Genomic DNA, 15,695 nt, shown 5'->3' on the forward strand with positions numbered 1-15,695 from the left:
TGTTGGTTGGTATTTGTTTTGGTTCCTTCTTGGCAATGTGCATTTTTTTTATTTATGTCTGCCATATGTACGATTTCTTAGTCTTGTAAAAAAAAAAAAGTGTTTTTATGGTGTTTCTGAGGAGCCTGGCTGTTTTGCTGCTGTTTCTGAACTTTGGAATTAATACAAATAAATGAAATAAATAATATGAAATAAATCAAACTGCAGGACAATGCTTTGATAGAACAATGTATTAAAACACTGGATTTCCCATATAGGAGGTGAAAAACAAATCTGAAAAACAATATGACCAATATTTAAGGAAACATGAAAACAATGAATAAATAAACTACTAAATGAATTGGGGCCGGCAATATATAGATTTTAAAGTTTGTCATAACATTCCCATATCATAGCTCCCACACATTTTCATTGACAACTTTCCAAAACCGTCCATGAATTCTCAAGGACCCTTAATGACATTTCCATGACCTTTCACAGCCCACAATAACCTCATCATGTTGGGCCTCATTGAATGAAAATACAACCTTTTTCCTTTTCTAATAGCCTATTTAAGCAATGTCAATTCAAGTGGAACCTGCACAACACTGCTGACATCAGTACAATTAGTGCAATGAATAGTGCAACAACATAATCCATGGAAGAGTACAATAACAATTTTATTAGACTTCAAAATCAAATTTCATGACTTTTCCCAAATGGAAAATGGAATTTTAAAATTCAATGAATGTGGGAAACCTGACTATTCAATCCCCTCAGATAAGAGTCTCTTGCACCAGTTGACATTATATAATGCAGTATGATGGTTCAGGGCTAAGGCTTTATCCCCAGTGGGATTTAGCCATAGTTATTTACTGTATGTATATTTCAAACGCAACTGTGTACGTTCATTCAGGTCAACATTAACACAAAAACACCATCAGGGATCAATGCAGATTAGTGTTCCATTCAATTTTTCTCTGTACTATATGCAATGACAAAGTGACATACACAAATCATTTTGAGCGAATTATGTGCTTTTGCAGGTACTCAATGGTGCGGTGCTGTGTGTACTAATATCATATTAAGAGCTGTGCAAACAAGCAATGAGCTGAAAAGTACCACCATAGACAAATACTAAATTGTAACAATTAAGACAAAGTCATCAAGTTACGAGGGACCTCTCTGTAGGGCAGCACCATATTTGTTTTGAACACAGGCACATCCAGCCTTTCAGATGTGCAAAGTGGCATCAGATGACAGACAACGGAGGTGGGGGGACAACGGATGGAGATGGACAACTCATCTGGTGAGGAAAAACAGAAGAAAGAGGTGAAACCCTTGTATTGTTGGTAGAAATAAAGGCTTTGCGAAACTGTTATAATTATGTTAACAGTTTCACAGTTCAATGGGATATTTTGTGTGAGGATCACACCCCAATGCAGTAAATACCAATACAGGTTTTGCAGGTAACATTTAAAACATAGATTTGATGTCAACACACTGGCTCCTCTGGCCAAATATGAGACCAACAGCTTCAAACTAACAAGGATTATTTGCTAGAGACTAGACCAGTTAAACCCAATACACAATCAGGCAGACTAAATGTAACCACACCATCATAAAGCTAAATAAAACCATTTAAGCAGCACATAAAGCTTTGTTCATTCAGAGATAGAAAATGTATCATAGATACATCATTTGCTAAATAAAAAACAGCACTGCAATCAGCACAAGTGTTGTTGAGAGTTTCCTGTCTAGTATCTATGGTGTCAGAAGATGAGTAGCAGTTTAAAGGAAAACTAGGCCAAATGCTTGGGGTGGGCCAAGCGATACTCAGAATATTGTAGTGGATCACTGAAAAAAAACTTCTTATTTATTGATGATTTCAAGTTTGACATTCTAGTACTAATAGAAGGGAGTATGTAGCAGGGGTGGCTTGTCCATTTGGGCGTTTAGGGCGACGCACTGCCTAAAAAGGAAAAAAAATGCTCCTAAATGCAATTTCCTTGTAAGTCGCTTTGGATAAAAGCGTCTGCTAAATGTAAATGTTATATTTGTATTCGCCAATAGACCATCTGATCTGCCTTTGAATGTCATTGTCCAATCAGGTAACAGTCAGGCAAACGTTATGCTTCAAATGGTACCGCCCCTTCTGGGCGATTTGGGGCGAAATGGCAATCGCCCAACACGTCTCTCATTGACTTCCATGTTAAATCCATTTTTTTCACAAAACAGAGCTCTCAATGCATTCTCTATGGCTTCCGGTAGGGCTCACCTCTCTATGCTTTCGCCATAAGTAATGGACGTAAAAGCGCATAAGAACGTCATACAGCTCCGACCCAGGCATATTCTGTCAAGATGGCTCACGTTCAGTGCAACAACTCAATTCGCTCTTTGACAGAAACTCCATTGTATCCATTCAACAGGTTTCTACAAAGGGAGGGAAATCCTACATCCAAGAATCGGAACGAAAGAAAATCGTGGTTGTGAAGTGGCTAATGCGGTCTGTATTTCTATATACCACTGTCACTTTTCATAGGTTTCACAGTGTGATTGTTCGCTTCTTGCACTAACACTGAATTATTTTCCATGTAATGACTTATTTTGTGTTGGTAAGCCAATACTTTCAAGATCAGTCAATAAATATTGTTGGTTTGGACTTATATGTTGCCCCCTTCTTTATGTTATTACTGGATATATCATGTGTCCAGTTAAGCTACGTTACATCATACAACATTTGAGAACTGTGGATAATGAAAAAGTGGGATCATTTAATGTAAAGCCACATCATGTTTGCTTATGAAGGCTCCTCGATGCAACTTTCTTAGCTTTCCACCTGTAAGTAGCTACTCTAGCTATGTAGCTAGAGGGGAAATATTTCTGTTGTGTGCTGCCATCTAGTGGACAAAAAGGTATTGCTGTATAAATTAATCAGCTAACTTAAAGCATTACACCGGATCAATTCACTAACTGTATGCTAGCAGCTAGAACTAACGAAATCTCTTGAAATGTGCTGACTTTGACATTATGACAAACTAGTTACTCAACGACTGTCCTTACACAGTCAAACATCAAGCAAGTGCAACACAAGACAACGCAAGACGGGAAATAAGCTACTTGGCAGACAGTAAACAAGTCGGGCTGCCACAGGCAAAACTACAGAACGAAGTTATATGCCTATGGACCCTGGTATGGCAATGGCACGGAGACGATTCTCCATATTAAAAGTCATTGTAGCGCCCCAATTTTTTTCAAGCTGTTTTTTTTTTAGGTAAAACTGCGTATCCTAACCCTAATCCTGAAGTATAATTGTTGCATAGTGTTACTTTAATGTACCTACTGAATGGTTCGCCTTAATCATTATCAAAAAAATTGCCCCCCTTGAGAATATTTTCGGGAGCCGCCACTGATCTGGAGCATTACATTACATTGGGCCTCATTCTTGAATTTTTTTTAAGTTTCTTCTGATATGTTTCTTACAGACTTCGGAAAACCAACGTAAGAAAGACATACCCGCCAGATTCATGAACGCCTGAAAATGTGTTTTTACGCAGCAGAAGTGTTCTGAGCTGTGCTCCCCCGGAAGAGGTTTCTTAAATTGAAAGCACGTTCTCGTCCACCTGGATAGGCATACGTAAATTCCCCGCCAGCTCCAATTGGAGTGATTGGTGTTTCCCCCTTCTGTTCATTTATTTGTGTATTTTTAGTTACAGTGTAAGAGTCAGTGTGTTGTTTGAATGCCCTAGTGTGATTTTCTGGTGTTTTAACATCGTTGTCTTCCCTGAGCCTGTAAAACGTGTCTGAGTATGTAAGCCCGTTCCATTCTGTATCAGTGTCTTAATGCTTGTGCCTTTGGTTAAAAATGTTCTCAATTGCTTTGGCACATTTCTCAGATCAGAACATTATCTAAACAATTTTTCATTATTTTGAACAAATAGCCAATGCTTTGGCACATTCCTACAAATGATTATGTACAATTGTCTGCTGTTTCTTACATTATCAAATGCGTCATGTTGATCAAAATGTATTATTCTGGCCATCTGTTGAATCGTTTTATCCCTAAAAACATCTTGGCATTAATTCATTGCATAAGCCATTTCATGCCAAAGTTTGAACCATGTAGTCATAATCTGTAAGGCATATTTAGTAAATGTCTCCTGATGAATTGCCCTCAGGTGAATCTTGACTTTCACTTTATAAACGGGAATGTGCAAAGCGTTAGATCAATCAATGATCAACCGGATCTGTAAAACAGCTCATTGCATCTGTTTATACAGAGCACAATACAGTGTTACAATTTATGACAATGGAAGAACAAGGAAATTAACAGGGTGAACAGCTGGGAAGAAGAGGAGTATGCCTATCACTGTGTGGCAGAACGCAAGAGGCCCATACAGCTGTGCATGTCCAGTTCTGTCGAAGAGGCCAATACAGCTGTGCATGTCCAGTTCTGCCTAAGTGGTGTTTCCTGTGTTTACATATCCAATGTTGCATGTATTCCTTTGTGCTATGCAGTGCTGTAAAACAGCCTTGTCTTTCTTTTCTGTATCACAATATGGTCTATCCATAAATTACAGTACAAATAGTAAAAGCATAAATGTGAATCCTGTTCCTCTTGCAATCAATCTCCCACAAACAGCAATGTGTCACTTTAACTTTGTAGGCTACTGTAATCAAAGCCTCAGATACAATGATGTATATCTGATGGCACTGACATCTGTTCATTGACATATGTATTTTTTTTGTGTGCCGGTAATCCATTGTGTGGTGCTGTTTAAATACTAGTTTTTAGAAATGCTCTTCAAGAAATGTACCAAAGCGACTAAGAAAAACTGCAAACTGTCTCCCACGGGTGCTACTAAAAGTTCTGGCTTTCATACGAGACCAAGAGGAACCAAAGGCATTGAAACCAAATGGTGGGACTTGGTGGTGGGACTCTTTTCTTGACGCGCTTACAGTGATATTACGTGGACAAAATGGCGACTGCCTGGTGTCTTAAAATGCTCTGGAAGCAGAGACTGCAGAATTAAAGAAAGTTTACCGGCTGTTATGACAGCGATGCATTAATATATGTGAAATGTCCGTTGCTAACTAACATTAGCGGCAACCAAATAATGAATTTCAAGTCTTGCCAGAAGTACATTGCCAATACATTTCGGTAGGTATTTCAGTTATCTCTCTCTGAACAGTCAGTTGTACCGTTAGTTAACACTAAGTGAAATGGGGGATATTGTGGTATAACGTTACTTTAGCTTGCTCAAGTTAATCTGCTTAGTTAGCTAACTGATAACTTGCTAGCACGACAGACGTGTGTTGACCTGCTAGCTATCTATATATAGCGTATCTAACGTTAATAGTTACCTTCTCTAGCTATCTGTCCTAGTAAATTCACGCAAAGACAAAAGTTAGATGATCTTGGTATTAGCTCAATTCACAAAGTTAATCAAATTACGCCTTTTGTAAAAATATATATATATATATATATATATATATATAAGATAGTATCTTATATTGCTAACGTTAGCTCGCTAATAAGGAGTCAATAGCAGTATTAGCTACCTCAATGACACCAGGGCTACACTGAACGCCAACGTCAAATGCATGATTGTTGTACGTCATTCTGCATGTCATGCAGCCAGTGTATATTGGTATAGCTGCGCTTTTTCATGGTTATAAACTGACTCCAGTCCATTTCCAAATACCTATAGTATCTAGCCTAATCGTTGAATCAGTTTAGCCACTCATAACAATTGGTGTTAACTTTCTGGAGCGTATCAGGAGGATGTCAGGTCATCATAATGGTCAGATTCGTTGATCTGTTTACAATGTGCCATTCTTTGTTGTGAACTGAGAACAAAGCTTGAGTATAATTTACTGCTTTTAGAGGGTTTGGATCTAGATTGCTGACCGTGTTTTCCATATTTCTTTTTATTTTAGGGACGAGTTCGACTTCTTATAGCCTACGGGGTATTCACCTTGTTCGAGGTGTTTGGAAAGTGGGAGCTGTATGTGAACCTGTGACCAGGCAATGGCACAGGGTAACTCTACCTACTCTGATTCATCCACGTGTGTTCTAACAGCGGGTTCCAATGGTCAGCAAGACCCCATACAGCCTGTAGGTGGTGATGGCACAGGTTTGAGGGGACATGTCTACAACCACCATACAGACATCAAGAACTCATCAGGGATTACAAGGGTGGCAATGGATGTCAAACACAAGTGTGCAGCCTATGTGCTGGCTCTACGTCCCTGGAGTTTTAGTGCTTCACTCACACCAGTAGCTCTGGGCAGTGCCTTGGCGTATAAACTTGAAGGTCAAGTGGACCTGCTGGTGTTGCTGGTGTGTGCAGTGGCTGTCCTAGTCGTGCATGGTGCTGGCAATCTGGTTAATACCTACTATGACTTCTCCAAGGGCATTGACCATAAGAAGAGCGACGATCGCACACTGGTGGACCAGATCCTTGAGCCACAGGATGTGGTGATGTTCGGAGCGGTCCTGTACTCCGTTGGCTGTCTTTGTGCCACACTGCTCTTCTTCCTCTCCACCCTTAGGCTAGAACACCTGGCACTCATTTATTTTGGCGGCCTCTCAAGCTCTTTTCTGTACACAGGAGGTAAAACTGATTTTTTTTTTTCATTCTACAGTTTATTCAACCTAGTCTGTGTACACAATGTTAATTTTTGTGACTGATGTTGTCTCAAAAATAGCCTTCAGCCCAGGTGGACTGATGTATGTGCTGGAAAATCGAGACTGTAAAATGAGTTTGCTTGACCGCTGTTGTAGGAACATCAGGCTTGCCTTTACCCACCTCTTTGCATAAGGTGCAGCTAATTGGTTAAAGGCATTATGCATTTCAATTATTCATAGCACTGTGAATGCAAGGAATCATGGCTTGTCTAAGACTACAGGATACTAAGGACATCCTGATCAAGTTTGTTTTGCCCCCAATCTGAGTTATTTAATATTGAGCATCTGTCCCGATCTGATATTTGCCTTTTCCTAGATAATAGAGAAGCACAGTGCACACTTTAAGTACATTTAAGTTATTAAGATCAATCCAATGTTGACAATTGAATAGCTCTGCAATGCATTAAGAAAATCATTTCCTGCAGCCAAGATTTTTCTTTATGTTTTTTTGTCTTTCTTTCCTTTTTTAAAAAACAAAATATGCTTTAAAAAAAGGAAACAGACTCAAAATATTTTAGTCTTATCACAATTTGCGGGCATGAAGCATTGGTTTTCATTTGTGTTTTTAACAAAATAACCAAAAAAGATAGCCTAAATGATGTGTACTTAAATAAAAAAAACATCTCACCATTAACAGAACTAGCCTAAACCAACGTAAAAAAAAAAACTAAAAAGGAAAAAAAAACGAGCTTAAATGATTAACACTGACGTCTATCTACTGCCTCTAGGAGAGTGTTTTTCATTGTCTTGATTCCCTGGCCAGTGCTCTGCTCTCAGGAAAGAACACGTTTAAGGACCGTTATACCATTGATCACATCAGCCGCAGTTGCAGTCTCAGCACTCACTACCCTCGTCTGTTCAACAAAGGGAGCTAAGACCTTCACTGTCTTCTCCATTAGTGTTCTCTGGTGTTCCGTCAGTGTAGTTGGAAGGTTGTGTTCAGCTGCACAGACACTGAGAGGACGTTTTGGTTCCAGAAGGCTTTGCATCATATAGTGAGTGAGTGGTGTTCCATTTAACTTGCATATGTTGCTGTAGAAGAGGCATTTTCATATCAGTCTGCCCCACAATCTTTCTTGCATGAGCCAGTGTGTCGGTGATGCTGCACTGAGAAAACAGACCCCTGTATACAACCAGCTGAAGCCTATGTGTGATACAGCCTATGCTTGGTACCCCCATATTATCCTTTGCTTTTTTCATATTTATTGCATTGGCTTGCAAAATGACTTGGACCTTTTGCTTGTCTTTTTCCCAAGTGTTCAGCATCTCCCCGACTGCCTGCTTTGCATGCACTCTTTTAAGTACCCTCCAGTATGTGTAGCTTCAGTGCAGCCTTTGCCTGAGTTAACTGAGTGAACTCGCTGTATTCTGTGGAATGTTTATTATCTTAGGTGCAGTATCAACATGGTAGTGTTAAAGGCAGCTCTGTTACTACCGCCTCATGAAATGCGGCCATTGCATACATTACAAGTGGCTGTTGGTCTGCTTTCATATTTCGTATCTTCAGACATTGTAGCGATGTCCTGCCACAAAGTGTGCTCTCTGCTTATTACAGCTGTGTGACAGCTGACATAAATCAAAAGATCAGGCTTAGGTTACCAATCAATGCATTGATCAGCTTTTGAAATCAGATCGGGACATCTCTACACCATGTGTATGTACCACATTTCTCAAAAGGGACTACACAAATGTGGACTTTTTTCTTTGATGTAGCAGCCAAAAGTATGGGTCCCTCTGGACTGCTGCAGATCTGACGCAGAATTGGTGTTGTGAAGTTAATGTAAATTTTATATCCTCCTTTCTGGTGTTTAATTGAAGCTACCCTAAGAATCCTGTCTTTGCTTAACTGAATACAAAAAAAAAACTCACCCAAATGCATGACATTCAGTTAGTTATAAAACTGTGCACAACTCAATAAGCTACAGAGAACTTGGGAGAACAAGTGGTGTGAATAGCAATAGCCAAATTCGACATCACCACAATATTTAGTTGCTGATTGAGTACAGTTTTGAGTACTTTTCTGTGCAGTATATTTTGTCAATTTTTGTTAACAATTTAATGTCCTTAGGAATATTAACTGGAGAAGAGTCACCTCTACAAACCTTTTTAGATCTTGCAGAGACCAGAGATTATTAGGAAAAGATAAATTCAGGGCTCAAAAGCATTAACACATGGTTAAATGTCACCCAATGGGTTACACCCCCACACAATTAGATTTCATTTCAATTCGGTTCATAGGTTCAAAAACAAAACAAAAACAAGATTTCCAGTGTCATCACAACTGGACTTTTGTATTCTCTGTCTGAATGTCATTTTGGTTAACACAACATCTAATTGTGTGGTGGATGGTCCATTTGACTCCAAAGTTTTGCAAAGGGTTGTGTAGATACATTTAAAGCTTCTTTTAATGTTTTCAGATGTTTTACTCTTAGCTGAAACATGGCAGTGGAACGTCAAGAAAAAGTGCACACTAATTTAACCAACTCATTTATTTGTCTTCTAGGAATTGGTTTCAAATATGTGGCCCTGGGTGATGTGGTTATCCTGATCACATTCGGCCCTCTGGCTGTGATGTTCGCACATGCTGTGCAGGTTGGATATCTTTCAGTGTTGCCTCTGGTCTACGCCGTGCCACTCGCCCTCAACACAGAGGCTATCCTGCATAGCAACAACACCCGAGACATGGACTCTGACAAGCAGGCGGGCATTGTCACCTTGGCCATCCTGGTGGGGCCTACACTATCTTATGTGATTTATAATCTTTTGCTTTTTGTCCCTTATGTACTCTTCTCGATCCTGGCCACACGCTACACCATTAGCATGGCCTTGCCCTTGCTCACTCTGCCCATGGCCTTCCCCCTGGAGCGCCAGTTCCGCGGCCAGTGTTACTCCAAAATCCCCCAGAAGACAGCCAAACTCAACCTGCTCATGGGGCTCTTTTATGTCTTTGGAATCATCCTAGCACCAAAAGGCAGCTTACCGTTAATGTGAAAATGTTTTTAGGACTTTTTTTCTTGGCAATTTGTTTTCATGTAAAAATGCTTCTCTGCGCTGTTTTGTATTTATGTTATTGCGCTCCCTAGAGATATTCCAAAAGTAAGTTACTGCATTCATATTGAAAAAGTGATTTATCAGAGAGATTTTGAAGGTTCGTACATTCAAGCTTGTTTTTTGTATGTCTATGAGGCTGCTGTCAGGAGGTTTTACTTTGTTATTGTTCACTACCTCTGTTTTCTAAGTGTAAACTGAACAACAATCCTTAAATAAAGAAAGCAGGCCCTTGTGGTTTTAATTACACACTTTCACCATTTTTAAAGAAAAGGTCTCAGATCTGTAATCCCTTGTCTCCTTCTGATCTGTAATGTTTTAGCTAATTGTTGATGCCATGAAGAATAACATGTGCCTTTGAAATTCATGTTTGTATGTCTAGATGCAAGGTTGTGTCTACGAGTAGGCAAGGATTGGGTAATGCCCACCCAAACATAATTGAAGAAAACTGCTTCTAGACCTACATCCATGTGTGTCTAATTGGTTATAACTAAATGTTATGTCTCATTTTCGGTGGGCTGTTAGATACACACAATTATAAAAGAACAGTATAGAATAAGATTACGCACATGCCTTTGATTATTAAACTGCTTTGTAAACATAATCATGTGACACTGTATGTCTGTGAGTGGTGGTTTGCAGAAACAAATGGTGTGGTCTTGATGGGGACATTGAATAATGACAGAATGGAAACTCAGTTTGCGGATACGGACGTATATTTTAAATTTTGAACCACTCTGACAAGCGCCGTCGTTCTTGCATGACATGCCTTGAAGCACATCACATTTTTCATGCATGTCCTCGGTCCTGCATTTCGTAGTCTACGCGTCCCCGTCACGTGTTTATCAAATTAGTTTATGTTCTGAGGATCGATTGCTTTATGCCCTGTACACACTAACCATCTCTGTTCACACTACCGTTTTTATTTTGGGTATTGGTATATGGTTAATTAAATATGTTGGTAAGTGAAGTTGCAGTCCAGAGCAATGTCTTTGTAATAGCAGAGGCAGTTATGTTGGTTTTGTTATTGGAACATCAAACTGAAATGCAATCTTTAATAACCAAAACTGATTTCAACAAATTGAAGGAGGAACTGAAATCCATTACGGAACAGCACACATATAAGCTACGTCGGACTAAGCTCAACAAATTCAAGACAGACACTATTGATTACAAAGAAGGCACGGTGTACCCTTGGATGACTCAGAGAGCCCATTCATCCTACCAAGTTGGACGGCGGGCCAGAGACAACAAGATGTCAGAATCCAGCATCTCTGATTTTCCCTCAGATGCTGACTGATTTTTTGGACCCTGCTACACAACATGCCTAATGAGATCCCACTGGCATAAAGAGAAACCCAGGCGGCCGGGCAAGAGAGGCAGGAGGACGCAGAGGCTGGCCCAGAATTAAATCGAGCAGGAGGGGAGCCTCATAGTCAACCTCTCAAGCCGGGCTCTGACAGAAACAAGGCAACAGAGTACTGAACAAAGGACTATCTTTTGTGCCTACTCCTATGGCGAATCCCTTCCAGACCCAGGTAAAACTTTTCAAATTCTTTCGCAGCATAAGGCTAAATCACTTTTATCAAAAAGACAGGACAGATTCAACTGGGCAGACTTGCTCTATTCAGACTAGGCCTACACCACAGTTTAGAGTCAAGAGTACATTTGTACCACCTGTGACATGTTCCAGTATTGATCCCTTCTGCAAATTAGTGGAAAGAGATGTTGATAACATCTTACATTCACAGAACACATCAACTGAACTTGGCCGTACAAGAGAAATCTTCGCTCCAATAGTTGTCCAAAGAGGCTGATGTAATTGACAATGTATTGACAGGGCTGACATATTGTTGGCAACCATGGATGTGGTGTCTATTCCACACCGAAGTGGGCTGTGTGGAAAACACTTTTTGGAGAAACGTAGCCATCAGTCTCCTACACAGTTAATTGTGGACATGGCAGATATAGTTTTAAGCAAAGCTTATTTTCTATTTGGAAGTGACTTCTATCTACAAAACATGGGAGTGGCTGGGTGCTGCCTTCACCCCTGATTTTGCTAAACTTTTTCTAGGTATGTTGGAGGGAAGCTACATAAAGTCCAATAACCCTTTTGCAAACCATATTCTGTTTTATAAGCGGTACATTGATGATTGTCTTCTAGTATGGCGGGGCTCCGAACAGCTACTCCAGTATTTTCTACTGTACATTAATTGTCTACATGAAACCATCCAGTTCAACATGGAAGGTGATCCTTTCAAGTTCAGTTTTTTAGACACCTGGGTCATACAGTCCCACTCACTATTATTGGCACCCCTAGTGAATATGAGCAAACAGGCTATGAAAAAATCTGTCTTTCCTGTTTTTCCTCTTAGTCTTTCACTCAAAATATTCACAAAAATCATACCTTTTCATTGAAGTAAAATTATTGAAAGAAAAAACAACTGTTGAGATTAAATAAATATTTTTCCCAAAAACATGTGTGCCACTATTATTGGCACCCCTAGAAAAATCTTATAATTGAAATCTAACTGAAGTATATTTCCAGTCATTTTTAAGTTCACCTGTTTAATTATGAACTCTTAAGAGGTTAACCATGACTTCCTGTTCCACTGGCGTACACATATGAGCTGACACAGGCCAAATTTCATTAGTCATTCATCACAATGGGAAATACCCAAGAAGACAGTGACGATGTGCGATGAAAAGTTGTTGAGCTGCACAAATCAAGTTATGGACACAAGAAAATCTCTGAACAGTTGAAAATACCCATTTCCACTATCATGGAAATAATAAAGAAGTTTAAAGCGTCAGGAGATGTTAAGAATCAGCCTGAAAGACGACGTGTGTGTACATAGACCCCACGCACCGTGAGGAGGATGGTTCGACTGGCAAAATATTCTCCAAGGATCACAGCTGGAGAATTGCAGACATTAGTTGAGTCTTGGGGTCAGAAAGTCTCCAAAACTACCATCAGACGCCACCTACATCACCACAGGTTGTTTTGGAGGGTTGCCAGAAAAAAGCCTCTGCTGTCAATCAACAACAAACTAAAGTGCCTACAGTTTGCCAAATGTAAGTCAGACTTTCAATGGGACCGAGTAAAATGGTCAGATGAGCCCAAAATAAAGCTTTTTGGAAACAAACAACAAAGGTGGGTTTGGCGTAGACAGAAAGAAGCCATACAGAAAAGCACCCCATACCCACTGTGAAGTATGGTGGCGGATCTTTGATGTTGTGGGGCTGATTTTCTTCCAAAGGCCCGGGACATCTTGTTAGGATACATGGTATCATGGACTCCATCAAATACCAGTAGATATTAAATGAAAACCTAACAGCCCCCTCCAATAAGCTTAAATGGGCCGTGGTTGGACCTTCCAGCAGGACAATGATCCAAAGCATACCTCAAAATCGACACAAAAATGGTTCACCGACTGCAGAATAAAGGTTTTGCCATGGCCATCACAGTCCCCCGACCTAAACCCCATAGAAAATCTGTGGGATGAGCTGAAGCCGAGTCTACAAGCGTTGACCTCCGAATCTGGACAGATACTGTATGTAGGAATGGTGTCAGATCCCGTGCCATGTGTTCACCAACCTCATCACGCATTATAGGAAAAGACTCAGAGCTGTTATCTTGGCAAAGGGAGGCTGCACAAAACATTTAATTAAGGGGTGCCAATAACTGTGGCACACATGTTTTGGAGAAAAATATTTATTTAATGTCAAAAAAAATAAATTCTTTCAATTAAATTACCTCAATGAAAAGGTAAGATATTTATGAATATTTTGAGTGGAAGACCAAGAAGATAAACAGCAAATACATATTTTTTCATAGCCTGTTTGCACATATTCACTAGGGGTGCCAATAATGTTGAGCAGGACTGTACATGAAAATAATGCCATTCACACATCTCTTTATGTCAAACCTACTGATAAAAACAGGATCTTGCATGCCTCAAGCTTCCATCCCACCTCTTTGAAACAGGGACTTCCGTACAGCCAATTCCTGAGAGTGAGGAGAATCTGCAATGATGACCAAGACTTCCAGATTGAGACAGACAAAATGTACAGACAATTCCTCGCAAGAGGCTACAGCAAGGACACACTGGACCGTGCCCTGTACAAGGTTGACATCCAAAATCCGAGTGACACCCAAAATAATAAGAAAAAGAAAAAGGCGCATTCTGTGATCTGCTGCACCACCTAGACACCTCTGAGCAATCCGATTGAAAATATAATTAGGAAACATTGGGATGTCCTCAACACAGCTCAAGCATGTTGAACTGCACTGAGGATGGGGTCACCAGAAATGTTTGCACTTGCACTTTAGGTTTCTTCTCTGGTGAAGCCAATAAACCACTTTTGGCTGGAAAACTTGGTTGTTAAGGTACTTTTTTGAGGGCGAGCTCCGGTCTTGATTTTTGTCTATGTTGGTTTTGTTATTGGAAACATCAGATAAACATTGTGTATGATTTAGGAAGATTAATTAGCAGAAATGGAATATAGTATTCATAATTATGTTTTCATTAGTGTATAATCACCTGTTATTACAAATCTGTGTGTTTTTCGTTAGCGTAGAAGTCCACCATCTTGCACCGCTATGTTTTTACAGTATAGCCCGGAATGGACAAACAATAACACTGTCTTTTTTTATTTCTTGCAAAATGTATTACTTTATAATCTCAGAGAATATTCAAGTTTCTTTTCTCGTTAATGTACAACTTAAATCTAGGAAATATCTGAGTTACCTAAAATGTACTGTTTGGAACAAGTCATTGGATCTTTTTATTTCTCAAACAAGAACCTTTTAACACATTTTTCAGTTCGCCTTGTGATCAGTAAAGAAACTTTTAGCTTATTAGAGGGTACCCTGTGGCCAAATTGTTTATATTTTTTACACCACCTCAGGAAGGGGCCTTGAGTCCATATACTGCATCATCAAATAGTTACTGATGATCTTTCTGACAGCATCATTCATTTCAATACGAAGACAATGGAGGGACTTACAGATAAATGACTTTAAATACCTGCTCATATATTTTCAGCAAACAATTTGACTATAAAATAAAGTATGAAATATTGAGTGATTATACGTTGCTTCAATACAGTACATTGTTAAATTGAATTATTAGTAACAATATAATATTATTATTATAAAGATTTCCCTGCCAAATACTTGAAGGCAACCATTTTGGATAGAGCATACACCCACTACTGCCTACAGTGCACCTGTAGTGCATGGATAATCCACCAGAGGGCAGAAGACGTGTCAGATTTCATACAGGATTTTTCAGGAAAGTGTTGATCATGATGAGGTAGACGTCTCAGGAACACATGTAGCAAATATGTAAGTAAAGTAAAACAAACATGCCATATGTTGGGCAAACAGAAGGGGGTAGGTCAAACTGATATGAGGAGATTGATACAAATATGGACTGATAGGTGTCAAAAGACGCTAAAAGCGGCCACTGTATTGGCAAAACCAATAGGCGCTAGAACATAGGTCTACTTCAAAGTCAAATAACTGAAAAATACTCCGACATAGATGTAATGGTTAAGCCACATTTCATCATTCTAAGACGACACAGTGAGTAGAAGTGAAAGTAATGTGCAGTTACCTCTCCCACATTCAATACAATCTTTCAAATCAATACACCCAGGTTATTTACTGAAATGGCACCACCTGTGCACACGCAGGACAGGGTTATATATTATCATAAATAAAAAATAGCTGTAAACAGCAACCATCTGGCTCCAAGCACAATGCGCAAACTGCCCCAAGACATAGAAGATGGCAAGATTTTGTAAAATGTTCTTTAAGGATTTAAAGTCAAAATCAATTTTGAAGAAAGACCAAATCGTCTGAGATATCAGTTTTCATCCAAGCAATATTGCCCAACTCATACCTCTTGTCATCCATGTCGTTGTGTTAAGGAGCAGTAGCAGTGGGTTACAGACAGCGCACGTGGTAGCC

At 39.6% G+C, this 15,695-nt stretch overlaps 1 protein-coding gene across 1 annotated transcript; it reads left to right on the top strand.

Moving 5' to 3' along the window:
- Positions 1-4,975: 4,975 nt before the first annotated feature.
- ubiad1 (UbiA prenyltransferase domain containing 1) lies at positions 4,976-10,164 on the top strand. Its single transcript, XM_080853737.1, has 3 exons — positions 4,976-5,140; positions 5,920-6,596; positions 9,174-10,164. The coding sequence occupies exons 2-3, from the start codon at positions 6,011-6,013 to the stop codon at positions 9,659-9,661; spliced, it is 1,074 nt and encodes a 357-aa protein (XP_080709863.1). The 5' UTR covers positions 4,976-5,140; positions 5,920-6,010; the 3' UTR covers positions 9,662-10,164.
- The last annotated feature ends 5,531 nt before the right edge of the window (positions 10,165-15,695 follow it).

The sequence above is a fragment of the Sprattus sprattus genome (assembly GCF_963457725.1).
Source record: "Sprattus sprattus genome assembly, chromosome: 16".
NCBI classification, from domain to species: domain Eukaryota; kingdom Metazoa; phylum Chordata; class Actinopteri; order Clupeiformes; family Clupeidae; genus Sprattus; species Sprattus sprattus.